Below are 24,229 nucleotides of genomic sequence, written 5' to 3' on the forward strand. Positions count from 1 at the left end.
GAAGGTATCCGGGAAGATATTGCAATTTTTGTGTGCTGCAGACACTAGAAGTTTAGAATGTGAGGCTGTAAAAATTGTGATACAAGGACACTTTGTTGCTAAGGTTTGTTGGATGAAATAAGTATTAGGCACACAACTGCATAATCTTGAAAAACCTATACGTAGCTTTGATGAACGTTGTCGTCCAGGTGCAATTAAATGGCTACCCGGGTATCTCTGCAGAAATTGGAAAGCTGTTCTTGGCTCACAAAGCGACACATGTGACGGTCATTCCTTTCATTATGGAAAGCATGCTTTCAGCTTTCTGAGAAGTTCAATGTACCTTCTAGCTAGTGTTCTCAATGTCCGTCATTGATTTATTCCGTAAAAGTCCTGTTAATGTGCATGTTAACTAGTTGCAACAAATGCAAAGTTGGTTGTTTAAAGAAGAAAAGCACAAAATTAAGTTTCTTACTCTAGGTACATGGGTGAGTGGTAGTCCTATTGGGACTGGAAGAGGCAACTTGGGAAACATTTGATGACTTTGCAAATCACAGCACCATTATGGAACTTAATCACTTTTTACTATTTAATTATTTTCAGACTGTAGCATCTGACCCTCATGTCAATTGAAAGGCTATTCTAGTCTCAGAACGTAGGAGTATCTACACCTTCCCGTCATCTAATAATTGTTTCTCTGGTAAATTGTGATGTGTTATACTGACTGTTTCCTTGTGAAATCCAGCATGCATGGAACTTTGTTTATTAACATTGCTTTTTATTCTAGATTTATGTGGAAATCGAACGTGCTCGATTGACCAATACGCTGTCAACGATAAAAGAGCAGAGTGGTGACGTTAAGGAGGCTGCGTCAATTTTGCAAGAGCTGCAGGTAAATCAGTCAGAAAACATTGGTCTGTCACAATTGATTCTTTGGTGTTCATTCTTCTTTTCCTGCAGCATATGATCAACATCATTCCTGTTAGAATTTTTCTGAAGTCCAACTAAGGGCTTAGTAAAACCATACAACTGAGATAGTACAAAACTCCACTCTTAGTATAAGTCTAACACCTGAATATATGGTAGCGTAGACAGAGCATCCAGGCTGATCTTTGGAGAGAGAGATGGTTGTGGGAAGGTACAAATAACTTGTATTGTAACAAGGGTTCAACACACTTACAACCAGAAGTATTATTAAAAAAAAATAAAGGCTTATTATAACTACAGTTAGGCCAAGGTAATTCTGGGGGTAGGGTTGTACTTTGTCATAGTAATAGACATTATAAAAACACAACACAATGCTTTAAAGTACACAGACTGAAGCATAGACCCTGTTCAGAAAACTAACAGTACTTCTATGCAAGTCAGACCTTATCAAAAACATTTAGTATAGGGCACACCTATTCATGGGAAGTGTAAGGAATGCAAAGAACGAACCAAGTGATCACAGTTCAAGGGTGTTTATTAAACTGTAAAACTGTGAGTAACTCCTAATCTAAATCTAAGAAGGGAGCAAGCTACGACCATCCTATAATAATACAAGTGGGGTTTAGTCAAATAAAAAGGGCCTATACTAAAAAAACGATTGCCAATCGTTACCACTATGCTACAAAAAAGTGTGGGATAATGTTGACAAAGTGTTCACAAAATAAGTCGGAATGTTATGGCCGGGGTCCCCCTTCCCCACATTTTTAGCACGGGACAAGGCGGGACTCTTGAGCACAGTAACTCCTGGGCTTCTCTGGCACGAGGTTACAGTTCCTTTTCTCAATATCTGGACCTTCTGTAACCAAGCCTCTTTATGCAAAGTCTCTTGCTTCAGAGGGCCTGATATGCCATTAACCTCAAAACAATAGTTCCTTCTGCTAAGCTTCATGTTGGGTAATTGCTCTTCACCCTTGAATCCCCCTCAGCTGGGCTCTGATGCTTCTCTCAACATTAGCTTCCCTCAGTCGTGCTCAAACCAACCACTCACTGTGGACATCCCTCAGGTGGGTTCACATTTGCCCCACAACGTGCCAAAGACTTTTAGACTGTACAAGGGGTTTGGTTTGACCCTCGTATGACATGCCAGCCTCCACCAGGGCCCCTTGGTACTTGTACAACCAAAGACTTTCGACTATGCACAGGATTCAACATAAGCTGATGCAGGACCACTTCGATTTCCCAGTTCAATACATTCTTCATGTTCAAGAGCGGGGTATCAGAGTCCTTCGACCATGAGCGCCCACCTGGCGCCTAACCACTTACCGCGATACCAATTTACTTAAAATGGACCTTTGTCATTAGTCTTCTTTCTTCGTATGTGGATGGAACGAGCGACATATGTGTATGGAATGGGCGACATATGTGGATGGAACAGGTGGAAAATGTAGATGGTACGGGTGAAATATGTGGATGAAGTGCATAAAACAACCTAGAATACACTGAACGGATCGGAGTAAATAGAACAGATTCTAATGCGTGGGGCGGATTGTAGTGCGTGTGGCTGGACTGGAGCGCATAGATTGCGTGACTTACATGGAATGGTTTGGAGTGCATGGAATGTTTGAAAGAGCATGTAACTCGTCACATCACCATCTTCTTTACACCACCATTCATCTAGAACACAAAGATACTATGACACCATTCCGTATAACTGTTCTAATACCAACATCTGCCGCATGCTCCCCATCACTCTCAGTAAACACTGCTGATTACACACCCCCAACCAGGCGTTCTCCTCAGGCCTAACACAGCCACATTCGGTCTGGATAAATCCTGCCAAAACGAACACATACTCCTGATCTCTCAACCACCACACCTACTGCTAAGAAGCAGCTATTACACGAATGCCACACCAGCTGCACACATACCCGGTGCTCACACGCACCTTTTGACTCTCTACTCTTTCTACTGACTTGAACTCCGGTTCCCAAGGGCGTTCAACCTACCAGCGCCTTCAGACCATACCAAAGGTACATAAGGCACTATATCAATGCAAAATAACATAACATATAATGTTGCTCTTCCCAACCTTGAGCCCAACACAGTTCGGTCTATTATCAGTTATTTTCGACTCCATCAATTCTGTTGGCGTCTACTGCCTCTCCAGTCCAGGATGGTACCACGATGGCAACCGCTTCTCCCCTCCCTGGCTATCTGTGTGGGAGGGTCTCATGTACCGCTGACATCCTTCGCACCATTAGCCAGCTGCAATTCCTGATCTTATGTTTCCTTTCTTGGAGACTCCGCTGGTCTAGGTTGAAAAGGGCACTGGCGATGGTTTAGGTCCTCGTGCCCTAAAGTCACCAGTTCCAAAATTATACTTCACAGGTAGGTTTAATAAGAGATTTGGAAGATGCCAGAGGTTATGATCACAAAGTCAAAAAAATCTACTCAAACCCAGTCTCTAGCAGAAGCCTAGGAAATTATCTTGGACCAGGACTCCAATGATCAATGAGTGTACGTTTCTGTCCCTGAACTACTCTTTACTGAAATTGATTGTTGGAGGCCTTCTGGAGAATAGGTGGTGGGTGGTTGGCTGCGGGGACGCAAATTGGGGGCGGTGGGGTTTGGGGGGACTAATTAGCTGACTCTGGTTCATCCAGAGACCACCGCAGAGATTCTAGAATCGTTGGGTACAGTTTTCTGTGCTTGGTCCGGTCGAGGTAGGCCCGGGAGCCGTGGGTGCAGAAGTCACTTTTCGGTGCAGGATTTAGTTTCAGTTGGTCGAGGTGCCAGATAACTCCAAGCTGAACACCTAAACGAAGAAAAGATGCATACCTGCATCAGTGTAGACTGCCTCTGGACATCTGTATGATGCAAAGCAGACTGATTGCAATGGGAGTCAGCACGGTCCGGTGGCGATATGTGCTCTTCCAGGGTGAAACAAAGGTGCAGGGCCTGCATGGCTTCAGTTAATGCAAGAAGGCAGAAAATGCAGGAGCAGGTGTCTTGTTGTACAAGTAGTTGATGATCCTCAAAGTTCCAAGGATGCATTTGGAACAGCGATGGCTGTAGTGAGCCAACCCATTAGAGTTGGTCAGTCCACCGGTTGACCCTGGGACCTTTCCAAAGGCTCTAGCGGGAGTCTAGTGTTTTTTCCTACCAGTCCAGGGGTCGTAGCACTGATGAGGGTGGTCTTGAGATAAGGCAGAGGAGCAGGGCTTCACTGGGACTTCAGTAAAGTTGGTGCTGGTCAGCAGCCGGGGTAGTCCTGTCGTCAACTGGCTGTGCTGTTCTTCATAGAGGACTTGGCTCCAATGATAAGTTACCCTCCTTTTATCCATTGCTTGGGCTGGGAGCTTGCCCAAGCCCAACACTGGTAAGGATCTGCACCGTTCAAACGGGCAGTGGCTATCTAATCGTGGATGGCCACAGGCCTCAAAATCTCCCTGCGACAGACATTCAGGCACCTGGATGTGTAATGGGACCAGACAGTCCCAGGACACACATCCAAGGCTCACGCTTATGGCGCTTTTGCCTGCGAAGCAGCAGCTTTTCTTGTTGAAGACCATTCCACATATGGCATTTCCTGACCTGAGATGGTAGGAAGAAGGCCATAGAACAATATGGTAAATGACAAGCCAAAACCTCATGGCATGGTCATCTTGGGGTGCTTGCCACCATTGGTAGCCCTTTGTGGTAAATGCAGAAGTAAAACGTATAAAACGTGGTAGAAAAATATCCGCAGCCCCTACCTCCTCCTAGGCACATTGTAAAAGTACCCAAAAAGCCATTGTAGAAGAAGTTGTTAGGATGCAAAGTATCCTAACCACACTTCGCTGTATGTTGTGTGCATTTGTAATAATGCAAGAAATTCAGAGCGAGGCAGTGTCTCAGTACTGATAGTCTTATGGACTAATCAGTCTTCCATGAGAATGAGTAAAAAGGACAGGGAAGTAAACTAGAAGGCTTTACTTGCCTCAAACGTCTAAATGAAGCCGCTAGAAAGGGTGTCCCATAGAATCCCGTGATATAGAAGCCCGTGGGAGGAAAGTAGCAAAAAGAAAATCCCTCCCAACAGTCCTCACCCCTTCAAAGGCATGGTGCAAACTCTGAGATCCAGGAATATGTGCTACCTCGAAGTGTTAGTGAGCACAAGCAGCATGTCTCCAAACCCGTCTGGGGACCTAAAATCTTGAGCTAAAGATTAGGTTTTTATTTGGACACTTTTCTCTTTTAATAATCATATCAATGCAATGGTAAAATCTGCATATTTTCAGTTATTTACATTACGGGCTGTGAAGCCTTCTATCCCTAAATCGCACTTTTGCACTTTAATCCAGTTGCTGGTCATCTCTAGAATAGATACTGGTAATGCCTTAACAAGGCTTCTAAAAAATATTTGCTTCCTTTGAAATCGGTCTTCAGTGCATCAGCTCGGTTAGTCAGAGTAGCTCGTAAATTGGACTCCATTTATCCCCACATTGGCTCCCCGTTGACTTCAAGATGCATTTTTAATTGCTTTGCTTTGTCCATCAAGCACTTTATGCACAATCTACTGAGTATTTAATACAAAAACTAAAAATCTCAAGAGGCCAAAGGTAGTACTTAGAGTCAAGTGTCTGCTTCTTGAGGTTGCAAGATTTAAACACTTGTTCACACAGATTTGATCTTTTTCAGGAGCGACTGTTTAACTTTGGTATTTTCTTCCAAACGACAATCGACAGACTGGAAAATATCGCAAATTCAGGAACAAAGTTAAAGCACTGTTCCTGTAGAAGCTTTTCAGTAATTCAGAACTTAATTAGCTGTCCTTTAAGATATGTTAGAGTCATGGACTGTGTGCTTTAGCCATTTCGTTATTAAAATATTTAAATGTAGTAGTTTTTTTTTCTTTCCTATATTGTACATGTTTTTTGTGAATCACAAAGCTCTTGTTAGCCATATTCGCGCTATGGAAACATTTAAAATAAATGATGCTGAGATACCTTTGGTCACTTCATAAATAAATGTTCCTTGTATGGATATGCTTTGAGTAGAAGGGGTGGAGGAGTGGGGCTCAATTCTAATGAGATTACTTTTAAGAGTAGATCATCTGACAAAACAGCCAGAGCAAAACTGAATTTTCCCACAGAATCCCAATACAGTGGATACTCAAGGAAGTTTCCCTTGGAAGAATGAGAAACTATTGCCAGTAACCATGTAGATAGCACCAGCACTGTGAGCCCCCATGTTTTTGGGAGTACACTCAGACCGGTAGAGACAGACTTTTGTAATCGGAGGTCATGGCGAGGGATGCCACAAAATCATGATCCTTCAGAGCATAGCAGAACAAAAAGGGTTGACTTCCACTTGGTTCTAAGCTGGTCACCAGGGTTTTCCAAGCTTGGGGAGCCAGACACACAACAACTGGGGCAGATGGCCACAAGATTCTGAGCCCTTCACAAGGCCACAGGAAGAAGATCATAGATGGTACAGATCCACCAAATATAGGGCTGGGGAGGAAAGGCATATGTAGGTCCAGAGGGGTTGATAAAGTGATGCATTTATCCAGTAGTAACCAGCCTGCTGACGGCAGGATCCAGACTCCAAGAAGGTGCGCATGGATTGAATTTGCTTGTGCTGTCAGGTGGTGTTGCAATATCCTAACCGTGTTGAGTAGAGATGTTTGGAGACCAACATTTGAGCAATATTTTATATTTAAATTCATCATGGCACCTTTTGCTTGGACTGTTCCAAGAAAGAAATCGCCTTTTATTTGCAGATACATCCCTAGTGCTTATAGGTGTTCCTCAACTGCATCCTGACAGCGTTTGTCCTTAATTGTCTTTCTCACGTTTAGTCGTTCTGCTGAGCTCTGTAGTTAACTTGTTATATCTGCGGTCCTCACATAAAATGCTTTAGTGGACATCTGCAACATCTGAACCCCTGCTACACTAACAGACCACTTTTGAACTCGAGTGAAGATACATTTCAGATGGTGTAGACCTGTTTTTCAAATATCTTTCTGTGATGCAGCTTTTTTCTAATATCCTGTTTCATGTGGAATAGTGGAACATGCTCTGTCCAGTTAAGAATATTTCTTTTGCTCCTCTTTAGGTAGAAACCTATGGTTCGATGGAGAAGAAAGAGAAGACTGAATTCATTTTGGAGCAGATGCGTTTATGCCTTGCTGTGAAAGACCACATACGGACTCAAATCATTAGCAAAAAAATCAACACCAAATTCTTCAAAGATGAAAATACAGAGGTAAATAAAATGTTCCCTTTGTGTTCTTGAAAGGAAGACACTGTCTGCTTCACATTCTCTATTGTTGGTGGGCCTTGTGGGGGCAGTCTAGAAGATCTGGATTTACGGTTTTTAACCAGGTACGATCTGAAATGGAGGGATGTGCCTTTTACATGTGTTGACCTGAATCCTTGGCCAATTCCACATTCAGCATTGCTGTGTGTTCATAGATAGACAGGAAAATGTTGATGTGGTTATTTGTTAAATGTTTTCCATTTCTGTAGGCATCTCTGTTTGGGGAAAGCACTATTGCTCGTTTTGTCTTTCGGACTTGGAATTGGTGGTTTGTCAGTTTTGAAAACTCCAGAGACTTATCCAGTCCCTTCAACATTTGACAATTCATGTATCCATTATAATTGTGATCTCTTCTGCCTTTCTGTGGCTCATAAAATAACGTTGGTAGAGATCTGTGTTCTATCTGAGACTTGTGCTTATTTTAGGACCTGCGATTGCTCTTCTTTGCTAGAACCGCCAAGCTCTCTTGCAGACTTTGAACAATTAAATAACATTGGTTTTTACCTCTGTTCTATAACGCGATCTTTGAAATTGGATATGTATGCCTGAACATGGATTGAATGCTGAAGTCCCCGCCCTTAACTCAATACCTAAAAGTTACTAACCTAGAGGCTACCAGGGGGGCACGCTCATGGAAGTTCCCTGAACGCGTTCTCCTCTCTACCCGAGACCTTCAAGTGGCATGAGCCCCCACTTACAGGGGGAGAGCCGATTGCCCTTGCCAACGGTGAATGGCATTCTGGCACCAGAGCGGCCTCAGGGGCGTGAGAGGTACATACGGTGGTAGCAGTGGACCTTGGAGCATCAGTGACTTATGGCCATCTTGTGATGAAAGAAGTGCAGTGCCCCATTGAACGTGGACACACTCCACCTAGCAAACCCATGATCAGAGGTGACGCCTCTCCAACACGACCGCCCAACTTCAAAGCAAACACTTGCAGGCACTGAGCCACCTATGTTAGCTGGGTATAACCTAGTGACAAGGAGGAGTCCCCTGGCAAAGACCACAGTGGGGCCAAGCCGGACCACAGGGTGGAAGGGATCAGCTTTTGGGCGAGAGCAGGTCCAGGGCTCGTGTTAGGACGCCCCCATGGACTACTACTGGGATGGTGGCGGTCCGGATACCTGGATCCCTAGTGAACCGGATACTTCTCCCGCACCTTGGGGGAACCTCAGTCTTAGGAACAAACGCCATTGTCTGACCCTCCAGGTGCCCTACTATACCGGTCACTTTCCCCCAGCAGTCATTTGGGCAAGAGGAGCCTGCCGCAGATCCACACCAAGCTCCAGGCCCCAGCATACAACAAAGGTACAAACTGGGGACATTTGTTTACCCAGAGAGGGTTGGGCCCCCGAAATCGGGGCGTGTGCCCTCTTCCTGGTTCCAAGGAGTTAATCGGCATCCCTAGTCGGAGGCACTGGGTCTATGTGGCGGATACTCTCCTTAAAAGGCCTGGAGCTATAGTATGCCAACAATTGGAGCCAGGGAGCAAATCTAAACAAGGAGCAGAGGCACTGAGAGCAAATAGGGGTATGTCGAGGGGTCCCCCTCGAAAATAAGTGTACGTATGGCAAAACATAGAACCCCGGAGGTGCGGGCTCCTTACACAGGGGCGTGCACCCGACACACTGACAGCCAAAGAGGTGCAACATTGCAATAGATTCCGGTTCGTCAAACCAGACATAAGTGTCAGCAACCATCTTGCAGAGGGGCGCACAGGCAGAGTACACTTACAGCACCACATACAGGACCGGGGAAGGTGGTGTATGGATGCGAAACGAAGCTTGCCACATATAAATATACCCAGACTCGCCCCAGCCAAGAGGCCACACTTCAGACTAAAATGGCAGCTATGCCTGAGGACTCGGCTGCGACTAAAAAAGATGTGGCTTCCCTGCTCAAAGAAATACGCAACATGAGGGCCGGCATCGGAGGAAGGTTCGACAAAATCACCCAGAGGATAGATCAGATGGAGGAGCATCTGGAGGAGGTAGAACACAATCGGACCTTGTCCACCCTAAAGTCACAAATGGGCAGACGGAAAGAGACACGTGACGAAGAAGTTCTACTGAAGATGGACGATCTTGAAAGGCGGAACAACCTGATGCTCTTCGGAATTCCGGATGGGGAGTCGTTACTAGACCTGAAGAGGACCATTAATGAGATCACAAAGCGAGTATTTGGAGTTGAGTCCATTGACAAGGTGAAGATTGAGAGGATTCATAGGGCGGGGGGGGATGCCCTCGGGGGAACCAGGACCGTCTTAGTGCGGTTTCACAACTATAGTGACAAGATGAAAATCCAGGAGAAAGCAAAACAGAAGGCCTGATCACGCTGAGCTCTGCAAGAGTGTCAATCTTCCAGGACTTGTCCTCACTGACGCAGAGACTGATGTGTATGCCCCTGCCGAAGTGACTTCAGGACAAGGGAGTGCGGTACAGAGGGGGGAGGGGGTTGCCGTTGTCCCTTGCATTTGAACTGGGTTGTCAGAAGTGCACGTTAAAAACAGAACAAGACATCAAGAGAGCGATGACCGACTTTATGTGCGCATCAGAGCACGAGAGAACCTGTGGAGAAAGGTCGGAAGACCGGCAATGGCGCATCCAGGGGCCGAAAAGGAAACCCGGTTCCTGGAAGTATAGGACGTTGAATGCATTGCCAGCTGTGGACTCTTGAAGTGTAACAGGTATACAGACTCCAGGCCCTCTGAGAGCTTATGGGGGGAGGAGGTTTACGAGGTGGTAGATGGATATGACAATCCTCTCAGGGTCTGAGACCTACAATAGAGGGGGGAGGGGGTGGGGTGTGGGTGTGGGTGTGGGCGTTTGTGTTTTTTATAGAATGGCAGTGTATACAGGCGGGATCCCTTCTCAGGATGGGGATGTTAAATGTCAAAGGGATGAATTCTCCCACAAAAAGGTAATTGGTGGCCAGGGAATTCCACCGGACGAGTCTAGACGTGATGTTCCTCCAGGAGACCAAGTATGCCAAAGGGGGGGGAAAGTGGGACAGATGTACTGGGGTTTGGGTCCACTGAGTAAGGCAGGGGTGGGGAATCCTCCTTGGAAGGGGGCTGGGAATGGAGGTGACCAAGGTCTGGGCAGACATAGAGGCTAGGGCCCTTCTGATTGTGGCGAAATTACAGAATATCTGTTTATGCTTGCGATGCTATAGTGCCCCAACGAGGGCCAGCTGAGTTTTTGGTTGAAAACACTTCAGAAAATGATGCATGAGACTTCAGGTCATATAATTCTGGGGGGGTGACTTCAATATATGGGCAGATATTGGGCTGGACAGGCAGGGGGATGGGGTAGGGACAAAGGACCCTCCGGATAGGGGGCATGCAGAGGTGGGAGTTGTTGGGGGGGGGGGGGGGGGTCTATGGGCTCAGGGACGCATGGCGTCGCCATCACGCGTATACCTTCTACTCAGACCCACATGGTACATTTATTAGAATTGATTAATTTTGTCTCACGGGGGTTGTGGGACGCTACGAAGGGAACAGATCTCAGCAGTCGCATGGTCGGACCATGATGTGGTAATTGTGGACCTAAAAAGGGGAGCTCTACCACACAAGGAATCAAAGTGGAGATGCAATGAGTAACTGTGGATGGACCTGGTGTTTCAAGCCGAGATGTCTGAAGAAATTGTAATATTTTCCAGAATTAATGATACAGGAGAGGTCTCTAGGAAGACTGTTTGGGTGGGAGGTAAGGCCACTTGGAGAGGGCTCCTCATCAGGGAGGGATGTGGGAAAAAAAGGAGAGGGCCTTAATTGAGAATAGGCTGAGGGAGGCGATAATACATCTTGACAAAGGCATGCAGAGCCACTGAAGGGAGGGAGGACAAAGTCCACAAAGCAAGGAAGAAGAGGGAGGAGCTTAGAATCCTTGAAGAGGGCCAAATAGTGGGAAGCTACAGTTCCTCAGACAAAAGTTCTACGAGAAGGGTGATAAGGCGGATGCACTGCTGGTGGGCAGATTACGGGGTCAGCAATCTGAGAGGTGGGTGGCCGCCATAGAGGAGAGGGAGTGGGGGACTTGGAGAAGGTGGAGATCCAGGAAGAATTTGCAACGTTTTACAAGACCTTGTATAAATCCAAGGCCAACCGGGAGAGGGGAGCCATATCTTCTTACTTAGCCGAAACACGGTTGCCATGGGACTGTCACGGGAGGAGGCTGCACTATTGGAAGCCCCTATAACGGCGGAGGAAGTCAAGAAGGCAATGATTGCTTCTACGGAAGTCCCCGGGGGAAGATGGGTATACTGCAGGCTTTTACAGGACATTTATTTCCACGCTCCTCCTCTTCATAGTAGACCTTTTCAATTAAATCTTGGAGATGGGGGTAGCCCCCAAATCATTCCCCCAAGCTTTAATAACTGTGATTCATAGAGAGGGTAAATATCCCTGAAGATGTGAGTCTCAAATAAAACCCCACCCCCTTCTGTGCTGAACATAGATGGCAAGATTTACATACGGGTACTTGCGGCCAGGCTGGAAGCACATGGGCTTTATAATGGGAAGACAGGGCGTAGACATGACTAGGAAGACTTTGCACTTAGTCATGAGTCAGGAAAGATTGTGGGGGAGCTGCCTTTCTCTCGGTGGATGCCAAAAAGGCATTTGCTAGAGTGGAATGGGGCTTCTTGGAAGAGGGCATGGGCGAAGTGGGCCTGGGGTCCAGGTTTAGGAGGGGAATGATGGCGGTGTATACCTTCCATAGGGCATCAGTAGCGGTCAAAGGGGAATACTCGCGCTGGTTCGAAAGTCGGGGCACGAGGTAGGGTTGCCCTTTCGCCTATTTTATTTATTTGTTTTGCTCTCCCCCCCCCCCCCCTTAGAGCCTCTGGCGCAAAAAATCTGAGGGGACCACCAGGTGGAAGGTCTGTGCAGAGGCCTGTAGTACACACTGGTGCTCTACGCAGATGATATGTTGTTGCACATAAAGAACTCCTCAATATCAGTGCGATGTGTTAGTTGATTGAACAGTGCGCAGCACTAGCCGGCTTGAAGGTTAATGGAGCAAAATCGGTACTGTTTCCGTTGAAGGTGGGTGAGCAAGGGGAGGAGAATATATTTGCCCCACTAGGATTAATGGTTCAATGGGACACATTGCGATACCTGGGGATAAATCTCACAAGGGAGATTGGAGCCCTTTTTACGAGGCAAACTTCCCTTCTAGTAACTGGATTGCAGAGCGACCTGAATAAATGGTCAAATTTATTATTTTTTTTTTATTAATAAACATCACTTCAAACATTGAGGACTATCATACCACTGTTTCACGACCCATTATACCTTAAGCATTACGGTCCTCCTCCCTCCCACCCCTTCAACTCGAGCCCCTTCTTCTATGTCATTATCCTGCCTCATTGCAGGCGTTTCTACTTCCATTATTGTACTTGTATCATTATCAGTATGGTCCACCTGGGGGAATCCCGCCATCAAAGCCACCAGTTGTCTCCATGCTATTAGGGGTCCCACCTCCTCCCCCCCTTCTCCCCCTATTGACTGCTTCATACCAGGCCGCTGTTTCTGCTTCCGCCCACTTCATGAGGTCCGCCCACCATAGTTCGATTCTAGGCCGTTGGGCTGCTTTCCAGCACATTGCAATTCTCCGTTTAGCCAGGATGTAGGCCAGGTCCTTCAGTTTACTAATGTGCTTCAGGTTGCGTGGTCTGGCAAAGCCCCCTAGCATGCATGCCCAAGCTGACTCCACCTCCAGCATAATCCCTTTTCCTGCTAGGTGTGCCTTTACCTCTGTCCAAAACCTTCCTACCTCTGGGCAAGCCCAAAACATATGTAACATCCCAGCTGTTTGCTCCCCACACCGAGGGCATTTCCGAACCCCTGAACCTGTAAACCTGGCGATTCTACCAGGGGTCAAATATGCTCTATGGGTGACATACAGCTGTATCTGCTGAAGCCTTGCGTTTCGGGCCACCTTCTTATTGTACTTTTGGGTTCTAACCCATTGCCCCTCCGACATGGGTTCTCCCACCTCCTCTTCCCAATCTCTCCACAATTGCAGCAGCTCCTTTCCTACCCTTGTCCCCAGCAGCTCATATAAGCAAGACATCTCATGCCCACCCTCCGAGATATCATACATTGTCTCTATGATTGCGTCGGGTTGTTCCGCCAGCACTGCCTCAGGCCACCTTTTGTTGCACCCGTTTGATTCTTGAGTAAGTGATGTATTGACCTCCATGTATCCCGGTGTCCTCCACTAGCCTCTGGAAATCCACTGCCACCCCATCTTGCCATGTCGCCAAGGGTGGCCAGGCCCATTGGTCCCCAGTATCTGTGGATCCCTTGCATCATTTGGGAGTCCTCTCTGCACAGCACCACTAGCGGTACTTGCAAGGAGAACGGTACTGAGTTTCCTACAATTTGCCATGCTCTGCGCCACAATTCCCAGCCAAGCACCAACAGACTCGCCATTCCTAATACCTTAGGTCTCGGTAACCACACTATTTCTCAGAGAAAGAAGGGAGTGGGGTCCTTCCACAACAGCCTGGCTTCCGCCGTTTCCTCTTCAGACAGCCATCTGGCCACGTATTGCAGCTGTCCTCCCAAGTAGTAATGCTCAAAGTTCGGCAGGTTTATACCCCGTCACACGAGTTTTGCAGTTTCCAAAGGGCCACCCTGTTTCTAGAATTGTGCCATATGAACCCCCTGCACAGGCTGTGGAGTTTAACAAAAAAGCGTTTAGGGATATCATACGGGATGTTTGCAAAAAAGTATAACAGTCTAGGCAGGACTACCATCTTAATCGGAGCAGCTCTACCCAGCATGGCCAGGGGCAATCTGGCCCAAATTCCCATACTATTCTTGATGCCCTTAACCGCCCTTTCCGTATTGCGTTTGTTACTCTCCTGCAGTGTTGGTATGTCAATACTCGAGTATCGGAACGTCTCGGTTTGCCAGGGTATCAGCAAGACCGGTAGGTTTCCCAGCGGGGTACGTTTATACCTTCCCAGGGGCGGGGGGAACATGCTAGATTTCTTAGGATTTACAGCTATGCCCGAGAGGATGGCATATCGTTCCATCACCTCCAGGACATATTGTAGGTTTTCCTCTAGGAAGCGCAGGTACAACAGTATGTCATCGGCATGCAATGATATGATATGAGATGCAAACCTCCCGCAGTATGGATCCCTATTTCACCGTATTGTTGTCTGAGGCAGACTGGCAGCAGCTCCAGCGCAAGGATATACAGCATGGGCGACCAGGGGCACCCCTGTCTAGTGCCCCTGCTGAGTTGCGATTTGTCAGACTATAGCTCCCGTTTTGACCCTTGCCATTAGGGAACTGTATAACATTTTGACCCACCTCGTGTACCCTGGCCCTATCCCATATTCTCTCAGGGCCGCCAGCAACCATGGCCATCTCACTGAGTCAAAGGCCTTAATGGCATCTAACGAGACAATTACCAGTTCGCCAGGGTCTCTTTCTGTTTGGACTATTAAAGAAATGGGGAAAGTTAACTATGTCCTGCCTGGGGCGCTTAAACTCGCCGAAAATGGTCTGCCTGCCGAGGTTTTTGTATGCATTCCAGATGCTACCGATCTGTGTCCCAAAGCCATTCTTTAGGGAAACAAAGGGGTCGATGCTTAAGTTCTTGTGGCAGGGTAAGAAAGCTAGAGTGGCTCACGATGTTGTCGGCCTGGCCAAAGAGAAGGTGGGGAAAGGTTGGACTGTCGAATTTGAAAACTTATTACGAAGCAGTTCACTTGAGGGTACAGAGGGAGCTTCTGTGGGTCGTATTGGACAATACCAACTTAGCCCCTGCCACCCTGGCGGAGTGGCTGTGGTCACCGAAAAGTACGATACCGTGCAGAATCTGAGAACACCCGATCCTGGGAACCATACAGGAAATGTGGAGGGAGAGGGCAGACATGCGAGGGGCTCACCAAATGGCTGTCTCCCTTGAGCCATCTCTGGCCACCCAGCGTCCAGGAGGCTATACCGAACCCCTACAGATTCCAAACGTGGTATGAGGCGGGTTTGGAGAGGGTGGGTCAACTCTGGAAAGCAGGAACCTTTATCACATTCACTGACCTGGAGGGAGTATTGGGCATATGGACTTTCGGTTTTCTCAGATCTTCAACTAAAGGGGGTCCTCATGAGCGACAAATGGAAAGAACGGATACAGAGCGACCTCATCCCCTTTGAACAAATATTAGATCAAAGGGCTTGATCTCAACCATGTACAGTGAATTGGTTATCCCGGGGAAGGGGTCAACGGAGAGCTTGAGCCAGATGTGGGAAATCGATATGGGAAGCGAAATTGATCCAGAGCTCTGGGGGAGGATGTGCATGGGGGCCTCGCGGACCTCGATATTGTGCCAATATAAATTGCATGCTTTTAAACTCCTCCACAGGTGGCAATATGACCCGGTCAGGTTATCGAAGATGTTCCAGTCTGCAAGCCCTGCATGCTGGCATTTGTGCAGAGAAAGGAGATTACTGGCACGTGGTGGGGATGTCACCATATTCAAGTGTTCTGGGATGAGGTCCTGGAGTGGATCAAAAACTTAGATGGGATCCGCGCAGTAAAACGCTGCTGTTACTATTTTTGTATGGAGGAAGACGATGGTGAATTTAGAAGGCTGACTGGGTTGGCAGCGCCCCTACTGCTTACAGCACGGGCCCTGCCTAGTCTTGAAGTGGAAAGGCACGTCCATCCTGCAACATGCTCTTCCCAACTTCAGACCCCCACGCCCTCTGCCTACGTTTCCTTGGCCCAGACCACCGTTGGCAAGGCTGTCCGGCGTGTGACTCGTTGTCCTCGAAGGCACTGAAGAACAGACTAGCCAGGTGGAGGGAGCTTTTCCAGAAGTCGCCTCCAGAGGATCTCAAGAACTTCGTGAAATATCGTCCCAGGTCCAAGGTAGGGGTGATAATTTCCAGCGCACCCCGCAAGAGAGACTCCTTCCCAGGGACTTTCTCGCGTGGGAGGGACCAGCCAGGTCCTTCCACCGGCACGTGCACCGTGGCTGCTTCAGCTTCCAGCCTTAAGGGGTCGAGGGGTCATCGGAGCCTCCCAGATGCAGAGTCGAGGGACTGGAAGGTTCTTGTAGCGGGTCTACACACCCAAGGGGCTACGCCCTTTTACCGGAGCAATGGCCAAGGGGCTACGCCCTAATACCTGCAATACGTCTGAGGGGGCGCCTATACGCAGCTCTACTGACCCCTTGATCGAGGGTGTTACACCTACAGCGGCCAGGCCCAGCAGGCTGGGCAACATGTCGCAGGCACATGGCAGGCAGCTCGACAAAATGGCCACAGCGCCAGACAGGAACACCCGTCTGACGCCATTGCACAAATTCAGCGAAGAACGAGTGTCAAGGTGGGACTGGTCGCAACCAGGTACGTGGCCTACAGTATACCCTTCATATGCGCAAGGCAACTTTCCCATGCGTCCATAAGGACTGGGTACGCAGCGGCTCCAGCAGTCCCCTGCTACCCTGTCGGTAAACCCTGCCACCTCTTCGGCCAATGAGGAGAGGCTCTTAGATAAATTCCTCTGCCTCATGAGGTCTCCTTAGATGGGGGTTATCAAGGACGCAGTCGGGGAGGTCCCACCCGCAATGCTAGCGGTACCACAGACTCCTCCATCGGGCTCTCTGACCCCGGTGCAACTGCCTCCTCTGTCTCCACAGCCAACTCGGTAACCTCTGCCGCCTCCTCGGTCTCCGACCGCGGTCTCTGTACCCCAGCCTCTGGTGCCATCTACCCCTCATCCTCCACAAGATCCTCCGGATCCGCAGGACAGGGACGAGGAGAGGATCCGGACACGCCATCCTCAGCCAGGGCCTTCCATGAAGTCTTGCTGGCGGAGTATCTAGGCTGCCCTCAGCCTGCGGTCGAACAGCCAGCAGAAGGGGGTTCTGGCTGGACTCCTCACAAGACGCCCCTCTGCCAACACAGGGATTCCACTGCAAACTGATGTAGTCTCCCTGGCCAAGAAGGGTTTGTTCAAGCCCCCCTCGGTCCAGCTGGTCAACCGACACCTGGATGCCAAGTACAGGCACATGGCGGGGACACACTTGCTTTCGACCCATCCTCAGCCACACTCCTCAGTGATTGCTGCGGCATCACTTTACTCCAAGCCTCAGTCGGCCTCAGCCTCCTCTCTGCGGCGCTGCTAGGCAAGGATCTTGGAGGCTTACGACAAGTTGATCTACTCCAATACCTCCCTGCACCTACGTCAGGCCAACGGAGGTGTCATGCCATTACTTCAACCAGACAGAATATCAACTGGCTTAACATTAAGCAAAGAATAGACCTCAAAGCGCTCTCGCTCAACCACAAGTATCTCAATAACCAAGCACCTATATACCTATGTAACACTTTCTCACGACATACTTCTTTGCGCCCTAGTAGAGCAGCACAATCGCATTGTGCTGTCATCCCACAATTTTAACGGACAACTGGCAGGCGGGGTCAGCTTCCCAGTCCTCGCCTTAAAAAAATTGAATGCGCTCCTGATCTCCATAAGAGAAGAACCCTCCTTTTTGACCTCCCGTAATAAGATTAAAGCTTGGTTCATTTATCAGGACCAAAACTGACCTACTTCACAAAACTCAGCTCTTTACACTAGTTTGCTAATGTCCCTTAATGTCATTACTGTATATTAGCTGCCGCTATTTTGTATATATTTGATTGAGTAATATTCTTTTTATACTTAACTGAGTAGCTACCTTTTTGCTACCATTTGTACTTTTATGTATGCATTCTCATGTAAATTTCAGCGCCCACATGCCCCAGGGTTTTGGTAGCGCTATATAAATAAATACAAATATAATCACGCTTCAAGGCAGGGCTGGCAGAGGCCAAGCTCGTGGCACACGACCTCATGGAATCCACTGTGGCGCATATCGATACATTGAGCTGAGCCATCTGCATTGCCACTGACCTGAGGCGCACAGCCTGGCTCCGTGTGACGAAGTTCAACCCGGACGTCCAGGAGCGTATTCTAGATCTACTGTTCGAGGGGGTGGGGGAGCGAACCTCTTCCACTCCTCCACGGATGAAGAGCTGGACAAGAAGAACACCAGCTCACAAACGGCAAAATCTTTGTCCATTCTTACAAAGACTGTGTCCAAATCCTACAACCAATCTCGGCAGCGCTCAGAGAAGGGTCTTACATATGGAGGGTTCCGCGGCTTCCAGGAACATAGATCCAGGCAGCCGGACTACTCGCCGTCTCAGAGCCGGCGCAAACAACAAAAAGGGGCGGGGGAAGTAAGGGCTTTTTTCAGTCCCCCTCCCCTCCTCAGCGGGAAAGGAGGCATGACGCGCCCCATCAGGTCCACGGGTCTCCAGTGGGGGGGCAGGCTAGCTCTCCATGCAAATTTCTGGCACCAGAATTTTGCGGACTCCTGGATACCGCTTACCCATCCCAGCCTCTCCTCCCTCCTCCCCAAAGGTTGGGACAGCAACTCTGTTGGCGGAGATCTGGTCGCTCGTAGAGAGCCAGGCTGTGAAGGAAATTCCAGCCTCCCAGCGAGGCTTTGGCGCTTACTCCAGGATTTTTGCCATTGAGAAGAACCAGGCGGGCCTCAGAGTTGTGCTGGACCTTTACACCCTCAACCTCTCCTTACCCCTGCAAAAGTTAAAGATGGTTATTCTAGCTTTTATAGTGGAGACATTGGTTAAGGGAGACTGGATGTGCTTCCTAGACCTGAAGGATGCGTACGTACATGTCCCGATTTGGCAGCCCCATCCTTTCCTACAGTTCAGGACCATGGGTAACCATTTCCAATACAAGGTCCTCCTGTTTTGCCTCAACTCGGCCCCCAGGGTCTTTACCAGACTCATGCGGTAGCGGCCCTCCTCGGAGAGAACGGCCTTCATATCTATCCATACCTTGATACCTGGCTCGTCCGGCGATCCACCACTCCTCCTATGCCCTTATGAACACACTGCACGACCTGGGCTTCTCGCTCAACCTCAAGAAGTCGCAGCGGCTCCCTACCAAACTTTGACATTCCTGGGACTCATTTGGGACATGTGCTCCGAGATGGTCTTCCCGACAGAAGATAAGCTCTCGGCCATCAAGAGGGCCTCCCGCTTCTTCAGCAGAGAGGTGACCTCGGCTTGGTGTGGTACCAACATCTCCTCGGTCTACTAGCGGCCGCACACGGACTAAGGATGAGAAGGATTCGGCTGCATTTCACAGCCTCATGGAGTCAGGAGCGGGGCTCTCAATCCGAAATTATCAACGTTCCTCCATCTCTCCACCCGGACCTAACTTGGTGGTGCGGGGACTGCAATGTACGGATGGGCAAGCCCCTCCGTCTGCCTTCTCCGCAGGCCACCATCACCAGACTCCTCCCTCGAGGGCTGGGGAGCCACCCTGCACGATCTCTCGGTCCACGGCACCTGGACTCGACAGGAGCAGGAATACCACATCAATTGGTTGGAGCTGAATGCCATCTGGCTAGCGCTGAGAGCATTCCTACCACTTCTCAAGGGCAAGGTTGTCTGCATCCAGACAGAACTTGACCAGCATGTACTACGTCAACCAGCAGGGAGGCACCAGATCCCCTGCTCTGTGCAGACTGGTGATCAGCATGTGGGAATGGGCCTTGGAAAATGAAATGTACCTCTCGGCAGTCCACCTCCCCAGAGGAATCCAACCTGGAAGTGGACACGCTCAGCAGGTTGGGAGCGGACAATTACGAGTGGCAGCTAAACAACCTCGTTATTCAGGAGATCTTCAACAGGTGGAGTCACACCCACGTGGATCTCTTTACCACCTGGCACAGCAAGAAGTGTCCCCAGTTTGCATCCTGTCATGGTCGGGGCCCCGCCTCTCTGGGCGATGCATTTCACCTCCAGTGGACAGGTATGAAAGCCTACGCCCACTCCTCTGATCCACAGGGTAATTTGCAAGATCAAGGAGTCTCGCCGACTCCATCATCCTAATGGTGGCCGGCCAGGCCATGGTTTTTGGAGCTACTCGCCCTCTCGGAGGTACCCCCGATACACCTCCCGACAGGCCCAGCACATCTTCTGGCACAGCAGGGGGGCGGAATCATCCACCCTGTGCCAGGGAAATTAGCCCTCACAGCGTGGTACCTGAGCAGGAAACGCTTTGGCACCTTGGCCTCAAACACAGGCCAATCAGGACATCATACAGGGCGCCAGGAGCAAAGCCACCAGGGCCCAGTACATAAGCAAATGGCCCAGATTCTGCCACTGGGCAGACTGCAAGGGATTTGACCCCTTGGCTTGCACCTTGGATGGTGTGCTCGCCTTTTCGGCGCACCTCGCTCATTCAGGCGTGCAGGTGGATACCTGCCGCACATATCTTGCAACCATTGGGGCTGACAGGAACTCAAAGGAAGGCATTTTTTCCTTCTCCAATCGTATCGGCAAAAAACATCTGACGGGACTCGCTAGGCTCTGCCAGTCTGTCAAGAGACTTCACCCGGTGTGGGACCTCAACATAGTCTTGGGCGCACTGGCACACAAACCATTCGAGCCAATGCCGTCCGTGAACATCAGGGTGGTCACTATTAAGACGGCCTTTCTACTCAGCCTTATCTCGGCTCGTAGAGTCGGCGAGATCCAGGCGCTGGTCGCCTCTGAACCATATAGCACCTTTCACAAGGACAAGGTAGTCATGCGGACGCACCCGGCTTTTCTGTCCAAGGTTCCGTCTCCTTTCCACCTTAACGAGGAAATCGTCCTTCCTACGTTCTTTCCGGATCCTAAGGACGAAGCACAAAGGGTGGTGCACTGCCTGGTTGTCAGGCGTGCTCTGAAATTCTACTTGGACAGGACTAAGGTCTTCCGCAAGTCGTACGCCCGGTTTGTCACTTTTGGAGCCTCAAGACTAGGCTTTCGGGCTTCTAAGGCCTCCATATCCCGCTGGATTGTCTCTGCCACCAAGGAAGCGTACGAGGGCCAGCGCAAGCCACTTCCGGCCAACATGCATGCCCACGCAGTCAGGGCCAAGGCAACGGCTATTGCATTCCAACGCCGTGTCCCTTGGCAAGTCCTAAGCAGGACGGCCACTTGGGCCTCTCCCTCGGCTTTTTGCAAGCATTACTGTTTGGATGCCGGCTCTAGATCTGATGCAGTTTTCGGACAGGCGGTTCTCAGGAACCTATTTGCTTAAGGAGGATCTCCTCTCCACCCTGGGGCTACAATCAGTTGTAATCGCTCATACAGTATGGAGGAAAGGGAACGGGACGGAAGTAATTATAAGTTACTCACCATAGTGACTAACGTACTATTAGTCTAGGGTCCCCTTTCCTCCATACGTCCCACCAACCTCCCCCCCCCCCCTAATAATACTGGTGTCATTAGGCAATGTTAAATGTATTGTCGACTCGTCAATGGAGACTGAGGTGTGGCGCCGGAGGGCGGAGCTAGGGCAGCGCATGGTCATTGGGCTGTGCCCCTGCGCGCCTTTAAATTTAAAGGGGACGAAGGTTTTTTCTGGTGAAAAAGGTTGTCTCCCGTCCCTTGGAAGGGACGCCCATACAGTATGGAGGAAAGGGGACTATGGGCTAAGAGTATGTTAGTCACTACGGTGACTAACTAACTTATAATTTATATATAAACAAGGAGAATTAGACCATCTTGAAAAAGCTGCAACTAATAGTAACATTAAATCAAAAGTTAGGATTCAGTTCAATCAGAGCAATAAAGTAGGTGAGTAAACGTATGCTAAACATGTTCCAGCACATTGAGTGACACCATTTGAGGTAAGTATTGGCACTTATTTACCCCTCTTAAATATATTGGCGTACCCCTAACCATGCTCACACCAGAATGGAATGAATGCACCCCTTTAGGGAGATAAGTCCTTATCTTGCAAGGATAACACACTTTAATCTTTACAGAAATGAGGATAGGAGCATAGAATACACTGTTTTTGAAGTGTTTTTTCAAGTGTCTAGTCTAAATCTCTAAAGTATTTAAAGTGATTCTTGTGTATATATCATTTTATATAAATTATATGTATGTTTCTTTGGCGTACATGTCTAACTATGGTTCAGCGTACTTACAGCTTGCATTTCCTTTTAAGATGAGCCTGATTGCTCTGCTACTCTACCAAGGTCCTGAGTTAGTACACACTGATACTAACGGTTGGAGATCTACAAACCACTGGGATATCTTACTAAATTGTTACTACCAGTAGGACTTTAGGAAAACTCCCCTAACCGCTCCGAACAGAGCATTGAACTGTTCAGTTGATAAATGCATATGAAATAATAATTAAGTACATGCTCAGGGTATTTCCCCAGAATGGACTGATAGCAGATGCATTTTTGGCGAGTTCACTTGGATCACTGAGCATGCTTGGTCAAACAGATGCAATGCATTTTAAGTTTATAGACCCAGCAGACTAATTTTAAGAGGTAAGCAAATTGCTTTTGGTTTCAACTTCCAGGCTAAGTGTCCCAAAGATGTTAGAAACCTTTAATCATTACAAAACAAACTATATAACTGATTTTAGGAGGGGTTCTGATCTGATGAATGTTTGTTAAAATATTTTTTTATTATTACCTAAATGTTTCTTGTTTTGTCCTTGGTTAATGTACGCGTTTTGTCTCATAAATACCAGTCATGATTTCCAGTCAACTAGAATTCTGATCAGTCTATTTCTTAACCCATTTTCAGAAGTTAAAATTGAAGTACTACGACCTAATGATTCAATTGGATCAAAATGAGGGATCCTACCTGTCCATTTGCAAACACTATAGAGCAATCTATGATACTCCGTGTATCCAGGCTGAAGGTGAAAAGTGGCAGCAGGTAATCCACTGTAATATCACTATGTAACTAGTGCATTGTTCTTGAATTGTGGCCTGCTGTTACCTTTCTATTTTTGTTTGCAAAAGTAAGCCATTTTGTATTTTTAAATACTGTGCTTTTTTTGGTTTACATACTCAGTCAGTACATATGGAAAGAGCATTTACAAATTGAGTTGTCCAGACACTAATTGTTAGGCTGGATTCTTAGAATCTGGCCTGGTGGACATTTTTTAGGAGGCCACGCTGGTTATAGTGGAAAGGGGATCCCCGAGAGGTTAGCCAAAACCCAATCAAGGCAACTATGAAGAGCAGTTAAAGCTATTCTCAGAGTTTAAGTGGGTTCAGAGTTCAACAATGAGTCCATACAGAGTGCGCATGCGTGAGCCGCACATGAAGACCTAGATACATCGGCTCCCGGCGGCCACGCCCAATATCCTGTGATATCCTTGTCCCCTGGCATCTATCCATGCCAAACCGAGACGATACCAAGGCGGTACCGTCTGGGTACCACCCACTGCAATCCTGCGGCAAATCGGTTCCCAAGAAGTGCCTAATGGGCTGAAGACCGTCGGCATAGTGTCGTCGCCATCTTGGCCGGCGTGAAGAGGGAAGCTATCTGCCCGCAAGCCACTACAACTTGCAGGGCCGCCAGTTTGAATCCGAAGCGGGGGCAGAGAGTGTGCTGCTGTGGTGCGATCTGCAGTGTGAAGCAGTTTCACCCTGACCCTACACTACGTCCGTGACAGCCGCTGGCGCCACCTGTGATCCCTTCCACCCGACTCCCACGACTGACCAGACACCAGCCACGGGGACCAGTGATTGCCAGCAGACCAAGGTGAGAGGCTCCATATTTGCCCCAACGCATGTGCATCACCCGGTGGCGGCGGTGGCACGCCCACTCAACCCCCCATGGAGGACACTTGCGTTGATCACTGGGCATAGCAGCCATGACCAGGGGCACCCCCCCCCCCCGCTCTGGGGGGAGGGGTACACCACCGTTCACCCAAACTGCCTCATGACCTGCCCAATGACGACAGGGTGCTGGCTAGGAAACCCCAAATCCACTGGACCCGCTTGAACTGGGAGGCCAAAGGATTGACCACCTCAGAGAAAACCCACCCCATCACCTGCACCACAGACACCTCCTCTGAGACGCTGATCATACTGCTGCGACCACCACCACCACCCACACGCAGGTAGACCAGTAATCTTCCTCTGGCGCTGTGGACTGCACCTACA

General features: G+C 48.7%; 1 protein-coding gene across 1 annotated transcript in view; it reads left to right on the plus strand.

Annotated features, from left to right (window-relative positions):
* Positions 1–24,229, plus strand: part of PSMD12 (proteasome 26S subunit, non-ATPase 12) — a 270,699-nt gene that overhangs the window by 132,652 nt on the left and 113,818 nt on the right. Inside the window, exons 5-7 of the mRNA XM_069655033.1 lie at positions 767–871; positions 7,006–7,155; positions 22,857–22,991. Of these exons, the coding sequence (XP_069511134.1) occupies positions 767–871; positions 7,006–7,155; positions 22,857–22,991 (390 nt within the window). The remainder of the gene's footprint in view (positions 1–766; positions 872–7,005; positions 7,156–22,856; positions 22,992–24,229) is intronic.

The sequence above is a fragment of the Ambystoma mexicanum genome, chromosome 3q (assembly GCF_040938575.1).
Source record: "Ambystoma mexicanum isolate Mex_15411 chromosome 3q, UKY_AmexF1_1, whole genome shotgun sequence".
In the NCBI taxonomy this organism is placed as follows: Eukaryota; Metazoa; Chordata; class Amphibia; order Caudata; family Ambystomatidae; genus Ambystoma; species Ambystoma mexicanum.